This window comes from Dipodomys spectabilis, unplaced genomic scaffold (genome assembly GCF_019054845.1).
Source record: "Dipodomys spectabilis isolate Male_0828 unplaced genomic scaffold, ASM1905484v1 ptg000053l, whole genome shotgun sequence".
NCBI classification, from domain to species: domain Eukaryota; kingdom Metazoa; phylum Chordata; class Mammalia; order Rodentia; family Heteromyidae; genus Dipodomys; species Dipodomys spectabilis.
This window is the reverse complement of record NW_024870730.1, coordinates 13,410,147-13,430,587: the sequence shown is the minus strand read 5'-3', so window position 1 is coordinate 13,430,587 and position 20,441 is coordinate 13,410,147. Positions and strand designations below refer to the sequence as shown.

The following is a 20,441-nucleotide window of genomic DNA, read 5'->3' as shown; positions in this document are numbered from 1 at the left end:
ATAAAGATAATACAGAATATGGATGAGAAACTCAGGAATGAAGACAGAGATTCTAGGAAAGAAAAGAAAATCTTGGAAATGAAAAGCTCAATAAACTAAATAAATGACTCAGTGCAAACATTATATAATCTACAGACTAGGTTAGGCAGAAAATAGAGTATTAGGACTTGACAAGACTGATGAATCACTACATTCACATATTAATAAAAAATAATGACAACTCAAGATCTCAGAAAAATGATTATAAATATCAAAAATACAAAAGAAATTTAAAATACTGAATGTTGAGAAGTGCCAACTTATTAAAAAAGGCAAACCCATCAAAATAACAGCAAACTTCATAGCAAAACCCTAAAGGCTAGGAAAACATGGAATGATACTTTCAGGCCTTAAAAGAAAATCATTGCGAATCCAGACTACTATGTATAACACATCATCCTTTAAAATCAAAGAAGAAAAGAGACCTTCAAAAGCAGCAAGTAATATAACTCATGACCACTAAACCAGCAATGCAGAAGAGACTTAACAGAAGTACCTACACATAGAAAATGAATGAAGTTACATATAATCGTTAGAGCTTGGGAAAGAAAAAATCTCATTCAAAGGATAAAGAAATGAGAATTAGGAAAGAATAAAATATTAATTCTGTAATCTAGAAAGCCTCTAAAATTAATAAGGAAAAGATCAGTACATAACTGTACAAGTTCTTGGTGTTTTTTTTTTTTTTTTGCTTATGTGGTGCTGGGGAATCAAACCCAGGGCCTCATGCATGCAAGACAAGCACTCTACCACTGAGCCACCTTCCCAGCCCAACAAGTTCTTAATACTCCATTTAAAAGCTCCAGATTGGTTGAATGGATTAAAAAAAAAAGTTCCAACTACTTACTATTGGCAAGAAACACAACTCCTTAGCAAAGAAATGAACTACAACAAAAAGGAACCTGAAAGCAAGTAGCTATATTCACATCTGACAAAAGATATTCAAGCTACAATTAGTCAAAAAGAAAACCTCAAGAAAGAAGGGAGGCAGGGAGGTAAGGGGAGGGGAAAGGTGAAGGAAATGGAAAAAGGGGGAGAAAAGGAACAAGGAAAAGGAAAGGGAGTTCACTGCAAGGGGCAGGGATGCACATCTACTTATAATCCCAGCCCTCAGCAGGCAGAGGTAAGAGGACCAAGAATTCGAGACCATCCTGGGATATATAACATGTTTAAGGACAACCTGGGCTCTACAGTAAGACCTGATCTCAAACCAATGAAATGAAATAGAAGAAAAAAAAATCACTAAATAGTAAAAAAGGGAACAACTCACCAAGAAGATATAATATATGTAAAACACATATTCATCGAACTGGTGCATCCAATTATACAAAACAAACACTAGTGGACACAAAGGAGCAGAACAGTCTAGATACAATAAAAATATGGTAAATTCAATATCCTACTCTCACTGAAAGATCACTCAGACACCAAAAAATTCTGCGAAATTCATCATCAAACAGCACTATAAATAAAATGAATTTAACGGACATCTACAGAATATTTCCATCTAACAGCTGTCGAATATACATTTTGCTCAAAAGCCTATGGAACTTGCTCCAAAACAGATTAACACTGTAGGCCGTAAAATGTTTTTAATATAAAAAAATAAAAAATAATATCCTGTATCGTGTTTATAATGGTATAAAATCATAATTCACTAACAAGACAAACTACAAAAACTAAGTAAAAACATAGACATGGAACAATATACTTCTGAATGGTCATTTATGAAAACAAATGAAAAAAGTCTCTAGAATCAAATGAAAATAAAAATATAACTTAACAAAGTTGTATTTGGGATATAACAATCAGAAATCTCAAATAAATCACCTAATGATTTACTCAAGGTCTTAAAAAAAACAAGAACAAGTCATGACCCAATTTTATAGAGAGAAGGAAATAATAAACATTAGGGCAGAAAATGAAAGGAAGACAAAAGAACAATACAAAGGATCAATTAAACAAAGAATGGGTTGTTGAAAGATAAGTTGATAAGCTCTTAGCTAAACTAACTAAAAAGAAAGAGAAGGCTCAAATTAGTAAAAGAAGAGATGAAAAATGGGATATTATAATAGAAGTCCAGAGGATCATCAGGGATAATTAAGCAGTTAGAGACTATGAAAACTTACACTGCAGTGAAACAAAAATGTATAAACTGGGTTAATGTCTAGATGTATATGACCTACTAAAACTAAATTAAAAGAATATAAATAACAACCCATACTGCTGATGATAATAGAACAGTTTAGGGTACACAGTGGGATCTTGCTGACTTGCAGCCCCCAAAATAACAGTTCCAGTCTAACTCTCCAAGGCCACCCTTACTCCCCGCTAAGACAGGAGCTGGCACGGAGCTCACTCCAGGACAAATCGCCCCCATCTCTACAGACCCCAATAAAAGTCTGAAGTTATGGGGGAGAGGAGGACGGTATAAGTAACAAACATAAGGTTGAAGTGGTAAAAAAGAATCTCCAAGCAAAGAAAACCCAGAGAAGATGGGTTCACTGTTTAAATCTACCAGACTTTTAAAGAGATACCACCAGTGCTCCTCATACTATTCCATAAACTGGAATGGGAAGAAATGCTTCCAAACTCATTCTATAAAGCTAGTATTACCATGATACCAAAAATTAGGTAAGGACACACAATCTTTTTATGATTTTTAAAAAAAGCACATTTTTTTAAATCTTGTTTTTGGTAATTAAGTTTTGAAATATTATAAGCCAGAGAATAGTAGATATTCACAGGAATAGAGAGCTGTACATATGTGTCCTTAGAAAGCAATTGAAGTTGATAGGAATTTTAACAATGGGGAGAGAGGTCTGATAGGACTTTGTATTACCTACAGTCGGCAACAGGAAGCCACTGTTGCTTTTTATTTGAAAGTGGATAAAAACAAATTAATAGAGTAAATGTATGAAATATTCAAAAGACCATAAACAGAAAAATAAATGTGAGAGTGCCAAATGCCTATAACTATGAAAGAGTGTAAGGTTTTGAGGAAGAAAAGTGACAAGGACTTACATTGCAGGGTTCTGAATCAAGATATATATTAACTGTCCTGGTTGAGAGTTAACTTTGAGGAGAGACCTCTCCTCAAAATGGTATGAATCGAGCTGGGAAGGTGGCTCAGTGGTAGAGCGCTTGCTTTGCATGCATGAGGCCCTGGGTTCGATTCCTCAGCACCACAAAAGAAAAAAGAAAAAAGCCGGAAGTGACGCTGTGGCTCAAGTGGTAGAGCGCTAGCCTTGAGCTGAAGAGCTGAGGGACAGTGCCCAGGCCCAGAGTTCAGGCCCCACAACCAGACCCAAAAACAAAAACAAAAAAAGGTATGAATCTAGACATTTATGTTTCCTCCCAAAGTATAAGTTTTCGTGCTTTTATTGAGTAAATTATTCCAGCCAGGAAAGGCAGTTGGAAATCATCAGTAGATGTTACCCAAGATTTCACTTATCATAGATAAGAATGACTCCTCAAAGGACCTGGAAAGCTGTATACAACAGCATGAAATAGTTCATAATTAGCAGTCACTTCCCCTCACCAATACAATGCCCTTCTTCTCATGCAGGTCCACTCCACTTTATATTTCTACACCTAGTGATCTCTAATGACTAACGCCATGTGCATGCTACTTTACTTCATTCATCCTTTTGCTAAACTATAACCACGCTGGAACATCCATGATTATTCTGAGTCCCTGCCTTTTACATCATATAATTACCCTTCTACTACGCAACCTACCTACTCATCTTGAAACTTAAAAAACATCTGTTCCTTCTCCTTGCAATTCTACTCTACTCCTTTTATGCAGCTAAAATCTGCCTGAATCATCAAACTGACACCAAGATACATTGACATGGAAATACATTAAATGTTTTCATTTCAGCTATGCTCATAAGGCAAACTCAATTTGAGCTAGAGGGAAAAAAAAAAAGACAGAGAGAAGCTGTTTTCACTTCACCTAATATTAGCTGTATACCTGCTTGAAAAAAAAAAAAAACTTGCAAATGAGATGTTAACTTTTCCTTTCTGAACTAATCTGCACTCAAATGGGTAAGAGATTTCCTACCAGCTGCTTCTCAAAAAATAAAACAGACTTCTAGAGACTGTTTAAAATTAATAACCATAGAATATAACCATATCATACTTTTAACTCAAATCTTTCAGATATTAAGAAGTCAAGATAAAAGCAACATTTAACACAGAAAGAAGAAACACAGAAAAGAAGACAATTAAGGTAGGCCTTCATCTTTAAAAAACTCTGGCTAGGAAAAATATGATTTATCAAGTTTCAAAATGGAATGTTTTGGGTACAGAATGGAAAATACTAAGTAAGTAAAAAGGTAAAATTTTTAGCTCTGAGCTCTCTTCATACTCTTAGTTCTTTCTTTTTTTCTTTTTTTTGATGGTGGTGGGGCTTGAACACTGGGCCTGGGCACTGTCCCTGAGCAATTCAGCTCAAGGCAAGCACTCTACCACTTGAGCCACAGTGCCACTTCTATTTTTCTGGTGGCTAATTGGAAATAAGAGTCTCGTGGGCTTTCCTGCCTGGGCTGGCTTTGAATCATGATCCTCAGATCTCAACTTCCTGAGTAGCTAGGATTACAGGCATGAGCCACGTGTGCCCAGTACTCCTACTTCTTTCTATGTAAACAAGGCTCAACGATTCTCTATTTTAATTTTTGAAGTAAAAGTACAATCCTTTGGTCAAGTCACACAGTTCAGTCAATGTCTTAATTACTATTATGGAAATGACAAGAATAAATTTTGATTTATGTAAATCAGAAGGCTCCAACAACTGTAACTATAGCATATATGACTATATATGATAATAATTCAACAGAGATAGTAACTACTTGATTCAAAATAGTGTACACTGAAATCATTTAACTGTCCTATGCATTAGTTATGTAACCTAGGTCATACTACTCAGCCTTTGCTAGTGTCCTGATCTATAAAACTAGAGTGTTAAAAATACATATACTTTACAGATTGAGAAGAACAGTGACTGGAACATAATGCCCAACTGTTGGCTATGATATTTTTTTTCTACTTGGTAACATACTAACTCTAAAAGTTAAAATTGTAATTACTCACTTCCAGGTTATTTATTTTAGCAGTGTTAGAGACTGAACCTAGGGCCTCACGTAGACTAGGAAAGTACACCATTGAGCTATATCCTCAGCCCTATTTCTGTGATTCATCCTTTTTCTCTTTCAGGGTAGGAAGTAGTCAAAAACTGGCAAAGATAAAGAAAAATGAGATTTCAAAAAGGATTACCAATATGTTTGTAACATTTCATAATAAAATGAAAAAAAGTAATACATTCAGACATATTTAAGTTTAAATGTTCTTTTACAGACAATCCTTGACTTACCATGTCTCAACAAAACATTTTTATGCTGGTGCAAATGCAATGTGTAGTGAGTAGCATTCTTGTTATTAATTTTAATCATTTCTCTAGAATGGCATGATCATTCTATGGCATGATCATACTCTTGCGATGTGGGCAGAGACATAGTCCCAGAAAGCCACACAAATAATGGGAATAAACAACTGATACACTATCATGTCCTGTGTTGCCAGCATTTTTTGGATACTGTGTTTTTGGTACCTCATGTCTACAAAATGCCAATCTATGTTCATACAAGGTATTCAACAGTTTATTATTAAATAATCTTTATGTCAGAATGACATTCATTGAATTAGGTATAGTTAATGCATTTTGAAGATGGCTCAATATATGCAAATCAATTAATATAATTCATATCAACAAGAGCAAGGATAAAAACCACATGGTTATCTCAATAGATGCAGAAAAAGCATTTGACAAGATCCAAAAGCCCTTTATGATGAAGGCTCTGGAAAAACTAGGAATCCATGGAACATTCCTCAAGATAATAAAGGCTGTTTATGACATAACTACAGCCAGCATTATACTTACTGACAAAAAAATACCCAAAAAACTCAGGAAAGAGACAAGGCTGTCCACTCTCTCCATTTCTCTTCAATCTAGTATTAGACTGCCTAGTTACAGCAATAAGACAAGATGGAAACATAAAGGGGAGCCAAATAGAGAAAGATGAAGTAAAACTCTCCCTCTTTGCAGATGACATGATCTTGTATTTAAAGAATCCCATGGACTCCACTCTCAAATTACTCAAGCTGATTCAAAACTCTGGCAAAGTAGCAGGGTATAAAATTAACCCTCAAAAAACAATGGCTTTTCTGTATGCCAACAATGAGAACAGAATGGCTGAAATCAGGAAAGCAACTCCTTTTGTAATAGCACCACAAAAAATAAAATACCTAGGAGTGAACTTAACTAAATAAGTGAAGGATGATCTCTATAATAAAAACTTTAAAAATCTGAAAAAAGAAATTAAAGCAGAACTTAGGAAGTGGAAAAACCTCCCATGCTCCTGGATTGAGAAGATCAACATGGTGAAAATGGCAATACTGACCAAGTCTACCTACAAATTCAATGTGATACCTATCAATATTCCAACCTCATTCTTCAAGGAAATAGAAAAAGCAACTCAAAAATTCATATGGAGCAATAAAAAACCATAAAAAGCAAAAGCAATCCTTAACAGAAAGAACAGTGCTGAAGGAATATCAATACCAAATTTCAAACTCTACTACAAAGCCATAGTAATCAAAACAGCTTGATACTAGCACAAGGACAGACCTCAGGACCAATGGAATAGAACTGAAGACCCAGAAATGAACCCACCGACTTATATCCACTTAATCTTCAACAAAGGAGCTAAAACAAAAACAAAAACAAAATGGAAGAAAGATAGCCTCTTCAGTAAATGGTGCTGACAAAAATTGTTTAATCACCTGTAGAAAACTAAAGCTAGATCCTTATATATCACCCTGCACCAGAATCAACTCCAAATGGATCAAAGACTTCAAAATAAAAGCAGACACTCTGAAAACATTACAAGATGGAATAGGAGAAACTCTATGGCTCCTTGGCACAGGCTGAAATTTTCTTAATAGAGACCCAGAAACACAACAAATCAAAGAAAGGTTGGACAAATGGGATTGCATGAAATTACAGAGCTTCTGCATGGCAAAGGACATAGCTAGCAAGATCAATAGAAAGCCCATGGATTGGGAGAAGATCTTCACTAACCATACATCGGACAAGAGTCTCATATCTAAAATATACCTGGAACTCAAAAAATTAAATCCCCCAATAAGAAATCCTCAAAGAAACAACTGCCCAATAAATAAGTGGGCTAAAGACTTAAAGAGAGACCTCTCTGAAGAGGAAATAAGAATGTCCAATAGACACATGAAGAAATGCTCAACTTCTCTAGCCATAAAAGAAATCCAAATCAAAACAACATTGAGATTCCACCTCACCCCAATTAGAATGGCTAATAATCAAGAAATCTAATAATAACAGATGCTGGAGGGAATGTGGCCAAAAGGGAACCCTAATACACACACACACACACACACACACACACACACACACACACACACACACACACGTGTCATATATATAAATAACATTTTAGGTCATTTATACACACACACACACACACGTGTCATATATATAAATAACATTTTAGGTCATTTATACACACACACACACTTAGGTAGATATATTATCTCAATGCTAAAGTATTTTCAATGTTATAACTCTTTCTCTATATTTAATATAGTTCATTGTATTTTACAAGACTCTGAATTCCCTCGGGAATATGTCACTTCAGGCCTGCTTGCTATCCAAAGCACCTAGGCAGGAGAGAGCTATTATACTATACATTAACAGCTCTGGTCTACAATTACCATATGGCTTGCTAATAAACAATTCATAATTTTTAACACCCTACCTACTGCTGCTCTCACTTGACAAAAGGGCAGCAGTGACCCTAAAGTACTTACTCTGCCAGGAATATTTGTGGAAGAAAGCGGACACTAACCTTCCATGATTTTTTTTTTTATACTAAAGCTTTCTTTTCTTTCTGAATCTGTTTTCAATAAAGGAATAACTACTGTACCTCTTATTCCTACAATAGGAGATAGTGAAAATCTCACACACTTTAATTTCTTTCTAATATTCTCAATTACGGTGATGTTATCTTTATTTCTGTCTCTACTATTACAATATATGGAATTTCTTGGAAAACAAGAGTATATGGAAGGTTCCCTTCTGTTTTTTTTTTACAATTAGGAATTCTGAAACAGAAAGTAACTTTATCTAGCTCCACAAACACTGTAATACATTTCCCTGATTATCTTTCTATACTCTTTCACTCTCCTAGGAACTCTGATCTTTCTTTCGCCTTTGTCTTCTTCTAAAGCCATTCTTGGCAGGGGTAGGTCACTTCCTTACTATCATATGGCATTCTCTTGTCAGAAGCATATGGAATATTGCAATGTCTGCTTCAAATTGTGAATGACCATTTTCAATCAATAAAATTAACTTCAATAGTGAAATTAGTTTAGGGGGTTAAGAGCAACACTAAAAACCAAACCAGAGCTAGTCATGAGCACATATACTTTCCAGCTACTTTACCTGGAAAGTAGTGGCAAAAAGACTAGGAGTTGAGGCCAGCTCCCGAGAAGCTACTGGCAAAGTTCTTGAGATGTTATCTCAAGAATAAAATTTAACAAAAGAGCTGAGGGTGTAGCTTAAGTGGTAAAATGCATGTTAGGATATGCAAAGTCCTAGGTTCAATTCCCAGGAGTGGAGGAAGTATGAGGTGTATAAACTGTAATCCCAGCACTTGCGAGGCTGAGAAGGAGGATCAAGAGTTCAAAACCAGCTTGGCTATGTTAGAAGTTACAGACTTGCCCAGGTCTCATACAAAGATCCTGCTTCAAAAGGCCGTAAGTAAGCAAATATATAAAATAAACAAAAATCATAATTTTTCAAAAGTGAGATGGAAGAGAACAATATGGCATGGTAACTATTTTGAAACTTGGGTTATGTTGTGTGTGTATAAAAGTAAGGTATGTATGTGTATTGGATCCTGAAATAATTTCCTGTAGCCCTATGGGTAGACCCAAAAGTGTGGAAGCCACTAAACTGCAACATTCAGTTGTAGGGAGTAAATCTTTACTAAAAGTATTTCTCCAGATATTTTAAAAGATTTAAAATATATGTTAGTTTCTTTTAACCAAATCATTTTTGACTTCCTAGTTTAGTTTTCATAACATAAAGAACCAAAAAATGTTTTACTTTTAAGTTTAATTTACCCTAAAAACCAAAACTGAGTTGTTAACCATCTTGATTTCTTTTTCCCCTTTGGGGCCAGTCCTGTGGCTTGAAGGTAGAGACAATGTCTCTGAGTTTTTTTCACTCAAGGTTAGGACTCTACACTTTGATCCACAGGTCCACTTCTACCTTTTGGGTAGGCAATTGGAGATAAAAAGTCTCATGAGCTTTCCTGCCTGGCCTGGTTTTGAACCCTGATTCTCAGATCTTAGTCTCCTGAGTAGCTAGACATGAGCCACTGGGACCTGGCTCAAACATATTTTTTAAGCAAAAATAATGTGAACCTGTAATGTCTTAAAGGATAACTATTTGATGGGACAGTTTGTGGGTTTTCAAAGAGGACTTCAAGTATGAACAAAATTGTTTGCAGCTGCTGCAAATGTGCGTAATTTTATCTATTTCCTTGTCTATTAAGTGATTTTTAAAAATTCAAGCTCAGAAGCTTGAACTATGTGATTGTGGCTTAGGGCACCCAGTTAGTTGGCATGAACAGGACCACAGCTTTGACTTGGAAGAACCTAGTTGCCCAGACTACAAAATAACTGCCTCAGAAAAAATAATCCTGACTAATGGCCACAGCCCTTATTTTTGTGTACTGTTGCTGCATGGAATTCATATACGATGCAGAAGACTTTTTTTTTAGTCTTTCTGTGGTGTTACAGTGGAAACTGAGTCTGACTCAGTCTCACAGCTTTTCAAACTACTTGTTCTGTCAGAACTGGAAGAGGCATGGTAGCCTTGGGTCTTTCTATAACAACCCTTCAGTTGATCAAAAGTGATTGTGACAGGTTTCAATTCTTTTTGGTTTTATGAATTCTGGCTACTAACTTACAGGAACTTATAGAATTAGAAATCTGGGATTAAACATTAAGATTTTTATTAAGCTGGGTGCTAGTGGCTCACACCTGTAATCCTAGCTACTCAGGAGGCTGAGATCTGAGGATCGCAGTTCAAAGCTAGCCTGGGCAGGAAAGTCCATGAGATTCTTATCTCCAATTAACCATCAGAAAACTGGAAGTGGCACTGTGGCTCAAGTGGTAGGAGTGCTCATTTGAGTTGCAGAGCTCAGGGACAGTGCCCAAGCCCAGAGTTCAAGCCCCACGACAGAAAAAAATATATATATTTTTACTGACTATGAGATGCTCTAGAGAATTACTGAAGCTTGTATGTTGTCTAAAAAATAAAGGATAAATAATAGCATATATACACAAAAATGAAGATAAAGGTATCTTTGCAAAGATATGCAAAAATGCTCAGTCCAACTCCCATAGAAGGGATTTCTGACAGCTTGAAAGCTTATAAACAGGAATCAAACAAAATATTATTTTAACAAAGACTTCCTCTTTTTAATTTCAAAGACTGTTTATAAATAAGCATAAAATTAACCCTAACATACAACATACACACTCTAAGTTGTATATAGGTGTTTATCTAGAAACAACCTGAATAAAGTCCAAAGAATTTAGTCTTGGATAGGATGAAGTTTGCTTTACTTATAGCACAAAACAATAGTTGAAAATACATGAGACAATTCCTTTCTTATGACACATTAAAACTCATAAAGTGATCAGTATTTTATTTAGTTTATTATATTTTAAGGTAAAAGAAGCAATCATTCATGTTTAAAGTCAAAGTCTTCAGATAAAAAAAATTCTCCTGAAGACTTTTAATGTTTATATAGTCATTACTTTTTTGATTAGCAGTAAAACTTGCAAAAATATATTTACTGTTTACAATTCTAAATTTTGGATCTTGAAATGAACTTAAATTAGAAACACAAATTGTGTGTACATGAGGGAAGAGAAGAGAGGAGAATTTTCTAGTAAAAGAAAAGGAGTCAATAAACTCAGAATAGGGTCACAGGTTTGGGTAATGGTTTTATACATAACCATCCTATATACATAGGACCGTTCTGATATATGGAAAGGTGTTTCAAGAGAAATTGGAATAACTTCCCTAAGAATAAACTTGCATCTAGCATGAAGATGCACCAATATAACTCCCATGTTTATACATTTATCTTTATTTAGGGCTTGGTTAGAAAAGTAAAATATGAATAGGAATAATAAAATATGTGTATGTGTATGTGTTAAGTTGGAAAGGTGGTTGTATCGTCCCATGTGCTAATAGTATAGATATTTACTAGGATACTATAAGGAAATTTCTGAACTTATTGAACATTTCTTTGCTCAAGCATCCCTTTTTCTCTCTGGTCTTTATAAACTTGAGATCCTTTTCAGAAATACAATTGTAAAAATATTTCTTTAGCAAATACAGCCTATAATACCAATCTATCCATACTGAGGAACTTACTAAGTCCTGAGATAGTAATAAATAAGGATTTTCCTGAAGATTCCAGTAAGCAATTACATATCCAGATTTATTTTTAAAAATCAACAACCAATATGCTCTTAAGCAAAGCAAAAAGAAAAATCTCTATTTTAAAGGTTATTACTCATATCTTTATGATATGCAGTACATTATTACATTTAGTTCAATGGAAGAAAAATTAATATAACAAATACTGATATTTCATGCTCGCTAGAAGTCAGGCTCAACGAGAAGTAAGAAATGAAACTTGAATTTCCAACCTAATCACAAGTATTTAAGCTATCGTATTTAGCTTTAATTTTTAGGGGTTCTTTTTGCCAGTACTAGGGCTTTAATTCAGAGCCTAGCCACTGGCCCTGAGCTGCCTTTGCTCAAGGCTAGCGCTCTACCACTTGAGCCATAGCACCACTTTGGACTTTTTCTGGGTAGTTTATTGGAAATAAGAGTCTCACAAACATTCCTGCCAAGGCTGGATTTGAACTGTGATCCTCAGATCTCAGCCTCTTAAGTAGGTAAGATTACAGGCATGAGCCGCCAATGCCCAGCTTCAAACTATAATTAAAAAAAAATGTTTTCCAATGAAACCTTAAGTATTCCAATTAGGTAGGTTTAAAGATATTGCAATTAGGAAAGATCTTCAACAATTAATAAAGGTAAGGAATCTTTCATAGTGAGTGAGAGAAACCATTACTATAGTAATGATGAAAGGAAGAAGGCAACCTAAAATGATAGGCTTCTCTATTCAACAGAGCTAATTAATCAAGCAGAAAAGACTGACCTTGGTCACTGCACTTATTAGAAATGTCCCAGATAAAAATGTTATGTTAATGAATCAGGAGAATGAAAGAATTAACTTCATACACATAGTGAATTATGCTTTTGAGATAACATGTAACTCATATCCATACACAAAAATATCTATCCCTAAATATATCAGTTATTTTTAGTAATTTTCAGTTCTAATAAGGACAAACAGAATTTTTCCAAATGATTGGACTGAAAAAGAATTGGGTTGTCAGAAATGTTCCTGCCTGGTACCTCTGAGGATTTCTAAATCTACTGCTGAATTCAGTGAATAGGATAGTGACCAAAGTTTATGAAGAGACTCCTGCCAATAAGACTTGTGCACTAGAGACATTAAAGATTGAGGAGAAAATTTTGCCTGAAGGCTTGTCATTACTTAAGGAATCAGAAAATTTCTTTAGAGTCCAGAATTTAAGATACTAATTACAGAATTAGTATCTTAGCACTGTCCCAGTGTTTCTTTTGCTCAAGGCTCAAGCTCCACTTCCAGCTTTTTGGTAGTTTATTGTAGATAAGAGTCTCACAGACTTTCCTGCCCAGGCTTGCTTTGAACTGCAAACTTTTGATCTCAGCCTCCTGAATAGCTAGAATTATAGGCATGAGCCACTGGTGCCCAGCTAATTATAGAATTTTTTGAGAGTATTTACCTAGGTTAAATTATTGGAAGTACTTAAAGAGATGATACTATACTAAGAGAAAATTTCTCATTGATATTGCAGCTAAACATCCTTAGTATTAAATGCCTCAAATGCCCTGTTCAGATTAGGTCTACTCTAGAAGTCCTCATTTTTCAAAACATATGTATTATGTGCATTAGTTTAAATTTACAATTCATGTAAGCAAGAAACAAATGTGAAGCAACAACCACCACAAACCCCTACAAGAAACTACATGGACCTCACAATACATTAAGAAGTTATTTTTGAAGTTATAAAAGGTTATTTAAACAAAAGAATGATCTCAAATCTTCCTTTTTTATTAACTGCCTTAAATGTATTTTTTCATTTCTTATAATAAAGCCTAGTTAAAATTACCTCATCAATTCCTAACTTTAAAAAAAACTGAGTATCCCTTCAGAGATGAGGAATAAGGCAACGATATCTATTCTCACCATTTCCTAGCAACTCTGTACTATAGATGTTAGCCAGTGCAATTAAGAAAAACAACGAGACGTAGCCTGCAAGTGTATACAAATGTATTAGTTGAAATATGGTAGATTAAAGGGTGATCTCAAATAGTGTAATTCTTAGAAAGCCCAAATCAGAGGTCAGCAAAATCAAACAGCAGGAAGAGGGTACTTGAAAAGGATGGGGTGGGATCAAAGGGAAAAAGGTTAGACAAATGAATAAGAGAAGAGGGGGAAAAGCAGACAAAAATCCAATGGGTATCATACAAAGTTAAGAAGAGTGAGGGTAGGGGAGGTATGGGTAAGAATACTGAAAGAAGTGACATTGATCCAAAATATCATATTCATAAACTGTATTCATAAATTCATAAACTGCTTTGTTAGCAACTCTTCTGTAAAAGTACTTAAAGATAATTTTAAAAAGAAATAAAGAACTGTTTTTAGTCTCCACCTGGAGACCTAAAAACAATTCTGGTAAAACTGTAGGTACCGCTAATCTCTGCCCAGTCAAAAAAACAAATTATGCCATTTAGTACATTTAGTAGCTTTCTCTTTGTTTCTAGAGTGGATGAAAGCCCATGGTCCCACTGCATTATAACTGGAATCTGTTTGGGGCAAGGTGCTTTTAAAGGCTAGACAGTCCACACGTCCTTCCAGCCCCATCACTCACTCCTACTTTGGGTCCACTGTGCATGTTTGTTACAGAGGAGGCTTTAGGCTACACTATTTGTTTAACCTCCCTAAGAACTTTCAAGGCATCTGCCCTGAAAGCTATGGTCTAGCAGACTTATATTATATGCAGATAATAATTAACTGGGGATAAAAGAATAGCAAGGGGCGGCACAGTTGTAAACTGAATGCTTCTCCAACAGCAACCCCACACTACCTCCCTGCCCTGCATCTTGTGTAGGGGGCAGGAACTGAATTGTACATTATGTCACTGCTGCTGAAGCCCCTAGAGGTGACTTGCTGGCTCAAGACACTTCATGTCGGTCTTTCACTCTGTGCAATACAGAGTATGTTGGTGGTTTTGTTTTGTCATGTTCAAGTTTTGTTGCTGTTTAGTTTTGCCCTTCTAGATTTTATGCCAAGATAATATTTGACGTCAATGGTATTTGGGTATATTCTTCAAAGATTTTTATTTAACATGGATTTCTCATCAAGCTATATTTTGGGGGGATATATATCATTTTTATTAGACTTTTTATTCTACATATTATTCATGGAGCATGTAATATAATGGAGCATAATAAAATCCAGATTTTAAGTCCTAAGAGAGTAGCATTGATTCTAAGTTATCATTGTGTCCATATGCTTTATATCTGCATTCCTAAGACTATTAATTCTGTGAAATAAATACTGACTGTAACCTAGGGGAAAAAAAAGAAACAAAGAACTGTTTTTTAGTAAATCATATTATTACATAGAAAGTTCAATAAAATTTATTTTAAAAGACACAACTAATAACTAAACAAAAATGTTTCAGAATTTAAAGTCAACACTAAAAATTATTTTTGTATGAACAATTAGAAATTGAAATAAAAGGTACTTTACAGAGTGGCACAAAAATATGAAATGGATACACAGATCTTTTAAGTGTGCAAGATCAACATGTTAAAAACAAATACTGCTGAGATGTTATAATAAATCGAGAGAGATACAGTTTTCATGAATTGAAAACCTCAATACTGTTAGAATTCCAATTTCCCTCAAATTGATGTATAGATTCAACGTAGTTTGGAAGGAAGCTACATTAACCAAAACAGAAAAAAAGAACAAAGTACGAAAATTTATACTACTTGATTTCATGAATTTTTATAAAACTACAGTAATCAGTGGTATTGTGCAAGTTTACATAGGCCACTGACAGATTACATATTTATCTAAAAGAAATATCGGATATTCTTGTTATCCATGAGAAAGCAAGGCATGTATCCATATAAAGATTTACACACAAATGCTCATAGCAGCTTTAGCTGTTATAGTCCCAAACTAGAAACAACCCACATCTTATCTACAGGTGAAAGAGCAAATACATTATGTTATAGCCATATGATGGGATATTACTCAGCAATAAAAAAGAATAAACTCATGGTAAGTGCAAGAACGCAGATGTAGCTCAAAAAATTATATTGAGTGAAAAGGGGGAAGAAAAGAGGAATGGGGAAACTGCATGATTCCATTTATGTAAATACTAATGAGGCAAAATCATAGTTAATAGCACAAATCAGTTTAGGGCACTAGAAGGAAAACATAAGAGGCAAGAAGGGTAATTTCGAGGAGCACAAATAACTATTATACAGTGATACATACGCTTCTTTTCTTCATTACTGTGATTTGCATTAGTGTACACATGCCAAAATTTATCAAATTGTACATTTCATGTATAGCTTTCTATATGTAAGCTATACTCCCAATAAAGTTTTAATGGCAAAAATGATGACCTGAAAGATAAATCTACATAAGTCTAAATGTACTGAAAAAATTAATCACTACTTTGCTTTGGTCAAAGTCAACTTTGTATAGGCAAGAATATGAAAACAGTTTTTTTTCTGGAGTTGAAAAGTCGAATGACCTCTTCAACAGAAATATGAAAAAGTCAATAAAATTATTATTTCAAAGCCACTGTATTTTTGATATGCTGATAGTTATTAGCAAGTTTCTGGTAGTTTCTGGACCAATGAGTGCTTAGTAGAAATACATTAAAATGAACAATCATACCTTGATTTGAGCAAATGGTCTTTCATAACCTCCAACATAGAGAAGGCCAACATTCTGAGGAAGTAACCTATATAGGAGGGAAAAAAAGGCATTTTTATAAAATACTATACTTTTACTATAAAGCTATAATTAAAAATTCTATAATAGATACTGTAAAAATTTGAATACCTATGTAATTATTCTCTTCTCCCTACCCACAGTATTGAGAATTCTGGCCTTATGCATGCAATGCCAAGTACTCGATGTTTTTTTAAATCAACATCCCTTTAAAATTTTTTCATTTTGAGATAAAGTCTCACTATGTAGCCCAAGCTGACCTTGAAATTGTTCTTCTCCTGCCTTAACCTCTTAAGTACATGGGATTACAGTCATATACCTCCTCACTTGGCTCCATGTAATTATTACTGTCTTTTGAATTATGGTATAATAACCAAAGAATATTGAATAAATTCTTAAGAATGAAAACTTAAGATTGTTCTACACTCCAACATACTATCAATTCTAACAGAATTACTATATAGTATCTATGGAAAAGAAGTACTGTATATATCAAAATTTTTAACTGAAGAAATACTCTATATCATATTACGCACTACAGGAAATAATAATATAAGCCTAAATTATTCAGTCCTAAAATCTAATAGAAAAACCTGACAAATAAATAAGCCTAGCAAAAGTATTTTCTAGTTAGTGTATAATAGAATCTACTTGCCATTAGACAGTTAGTTAAGAAGTACTTACTATGCAAGGATCTGTTAAGAGTTTGAACAGAGGGGATTTAGACTTAGCTGGGAAGAGTAGGTAGCATAAGGATAAATTTCAACAAAGTCCTGAGGACATAAAGAATTTGAGACAAGAATGTCTGAAGTAAGAAACAATTCAGTTGAAGATGAGATCCAAAGAAAGTTTCAAATCACTTATGAAGAATTTCAAATATCATACTGTACACTTTATTTTGTAGGCAATTTAGAGCCAAACTTTTAAAGGATATGCTTACTACTTATAAAACAATAAATGGGCCAGGCACTGGTGGCTCAAGCCTGTACTCCTAGCTACTCAGGAGGATGAGGTCTGAGGATGGTGGTTAAAAGCCAGCCCAGGCAGGAAAATCTATGAGACACTTATCTCAAATTAACCACTAGAAAACCAGGTGGCACTATACTCAAGACACTAGCCTTAAGTGAAAGAGCTCACGGATAGTGCCCAGGCCCTGAGTTCAAGCCCCACTACTGACAAAAACAAAAAACCCACAATAAATGCACATGAAGTAAGATCAAACCATATAGAAGATTAAAATTATTTATTCTTGGTATTGGTTCTAGGGCTTCAAAAACAAAAAACCCACAATAAATGCACATGAAATAAAGATCAAACCATATAGAAGATTAAAATTATATATTCTTGGTGTTGAATTCAGGGCCTAGGTGCTGTCCCTGAGGTTTTTTTGATGTTATTGTTTTGTTTTATTCAAGGCTAGCGCTTGAGTCACAGTTCCACTTCTGGCTTTTTTTTTTGATAGTTAATTGGAGCTAAGAATGTCACACTCCTAAGTAGCTAAGATTACAGGCATGAGACACTGGCAGCCAGCTAAGGTAATTTTTTTTTTAAAGGTCACTTTCCTACATCATTCCTTCCTTCCTATTTTTAATTCTAATAAGTCTATTACTTTTTTTAAGACAAAATCTTACTATATGGTCCAAACTGGACTTGAATTCATGATCTTCCTGTCTCAGTCTTTCAAATACTTGGATTATAGGCATGTGCATTTAAAAGGTACATTATTTTGGCCTGCATTGAATGAAGAAATGCCACCTTTAGAACTATGTTTGTAGAATGTGTAGACAGGTAAGTGGTTGTGGTGCCGACTATGTGAAGACAGTCTTGTGTTACTCTTAGTATGTCATATTAACCTAACCATAAAAAATGAGAACACTTCAGTCATCATAAACATCTTGTAAGATTCAATCAGTAACTTCAAACTCCTACTTTAACAATTCTAAGATGTATAATTATTTATAAATTAACTTCTCTGAAATTGGGATGCTTTTGGTACTCATGCTTTCTTACTATTTTTATCAACAAGTATTAGTTGTGAGATACTTGTGTGATTATCCTCCATAAACTTATATGAGTAGAATCAAGAAAGCACACTCTCAAAGCAACTTAAGAATCTATGAAATAAGGTAGATCTTCTGCAAACATCCTCTGGTCTAGCTACTCTATTAAATACCTTGAAAGCTCACTTTAAGGGCCACTAACATTATGTTAATAGATGAACATTATTCAATTAAACCAACTTAGCAAAGCTCTTTTTACATTTATAATGTAAATAATGACTTATAGTGAAACATTTAATATACTGTTGAAGCTTGCAAATATGACTAAGAGTAGGAAACAATCCCAAAATTCAACAATGAAATGAAAGCTTTCTTAGTCAACATTTGACAAATAAGAAATTATTCTAACAAAACTTTTAACCACTGCTGGTATCAAAATTTTACTGTTTTATATATATATATATAAATTACCACTGCTATATATATATATATATATATATATATATATATAGCAGTGGTAATCTATTTCCTCTATTAAAAATGTTCACAGAAAGCTTCATAAACTAACTCCCTTAAGAAGTAAGAATAGTCACAGTTCATACAAATAGATGCTAGAAAAGGAAGAGAAAAGTTGGCTGACATTTAAAACTCAATATGCCTCTAACTACTATGCATATGAATTTCAGGAAGCCTGCCAATATTCTATTTAGTGTGCCCCCTTTCTGCGTATCTAATAACCACATTTCCTAAGCAATTCTTAAAGGTACCAGTTAAATAATATATTTTTTTTTACTTCAAAAATACTGTTCCTTCTTATTCACTCAACTATTATTCCTTACCACGTATTCTATTACTATGTTCATTTGAGTAGGTTTAAATATGTACCATAATTTAAAGGCCTGCTAAATGTAAGATACTTTGAGAACATAAATTATAATTTTAAATGTTTTTAATGCCTTTACCTTTCAAAAATTATTTTGCCAAATTGTGTGTGTGTATATATATGTGTGTTTATATGTGTAAAAGGCAGCATTTTACCAAGACAGGATACTTGCACACAATATAGCAATCACACATTTTAAATCCCCAGAGTACACCATTAATTCAGCACTGATAGACATATTTACACATATATTTTAAAATAGAAATCCTGACTCATTTAAAGCAAGGTAACTATTTTGCTTTTAATGTAGTTGAACATTTCCCACAGCATTTATGAAAATGTTTAACAACCTCTAAAGTTTTTGCTTGCAACTATTAAACTATTAAAATGGCTACTAAAAGGAACATTATGGGAGAAAAGTGATAAAAAGAAAGGGTACTACTGGAAGAAAATCTACAACTTTTGAAGGAGAAACGAGGCGAGAAAACTAATGCTTACTATGCTTTTGATTTTCCAAATGATAATATTAATATGTATACTGGAAAGAAAGCTCATTGTTCTAGAAAACTCTACCTCAAAGTAGGTATCTGTCAAGTAATAAACTCTATTTCAATAAATTTCACTCACCAAATATAGTATATTTCCTTCAAGGGAAATTTAATCGACTGATACTAATACATCATCATCATTTATTATTATTATTATTATTATGGTGATATTGGGATATTAACTCAGAGCATTGGGCTTTCTAGGCAGATGTTCTACCACTTTAGCCACATTCTAATCTAGCTATTTCAAATTAAAATACAAGAGAAATGGAATTTTTGTTAAAGATAAATAGTTCAAAATTAACTTATGTTTACAGAAATAACTACAGTACTGTCAGATGCACGCGCGCGCTTACACATTCGCGCGCACGCGCGCACACACACACACACACACACAGAGGTGCCAGTCCTCCTGAGGCTTGAATTCACAACTTGGGCATTATCCCAGAACTTTCTTTTTTATTTGTTTGTGCCAGTACAAGGTGCTGAAGTCAAGGCCTGGGTACTATCTTTGAGCCACAGCTCCACCTAGCCTGGCTTCAAATCACAACTCTCACATCTCAGCCTCCTGGGTAGCTAGGATTAAAAGCTTGAGCCATCAGCACCCATCTAGCTCAGAGATTTTAAGCTCAATGCTAGTGTTCTACCACTTGAGCCATAGTTCCTCTTCCAGCTTTTTGGTGGTTAATTG

At 34.3% G+C, this 20,441-nt stretch overlaps 1 protein-coding gene across 3 annotated transcripts in view; it reads right to left on the bottom strand.

Moving 5' to 3' along the window:
- Positions 1-20,441, bottom strand: part of Rngtt (RNA guanylyltransferase and 5'-phosphatase) — a 224,082-nt gene that overhangs the window by 32,634 nt on the left and 171,007 nt on the right. For all 3 annotated transcript variants that reach the window (XM_042679559.1, XM_042679560.1, XM_042679561.1), the window contains exon 14: positions 16,263-16,329. In XM_042679559.1, the coding sequence (XP_042535493.1) occupies positions 16,263-16,329 (67 nt within the window). The remainder of the gene's footprint in view (positions 1-16,262; positions 16,330-20,441) is intronic.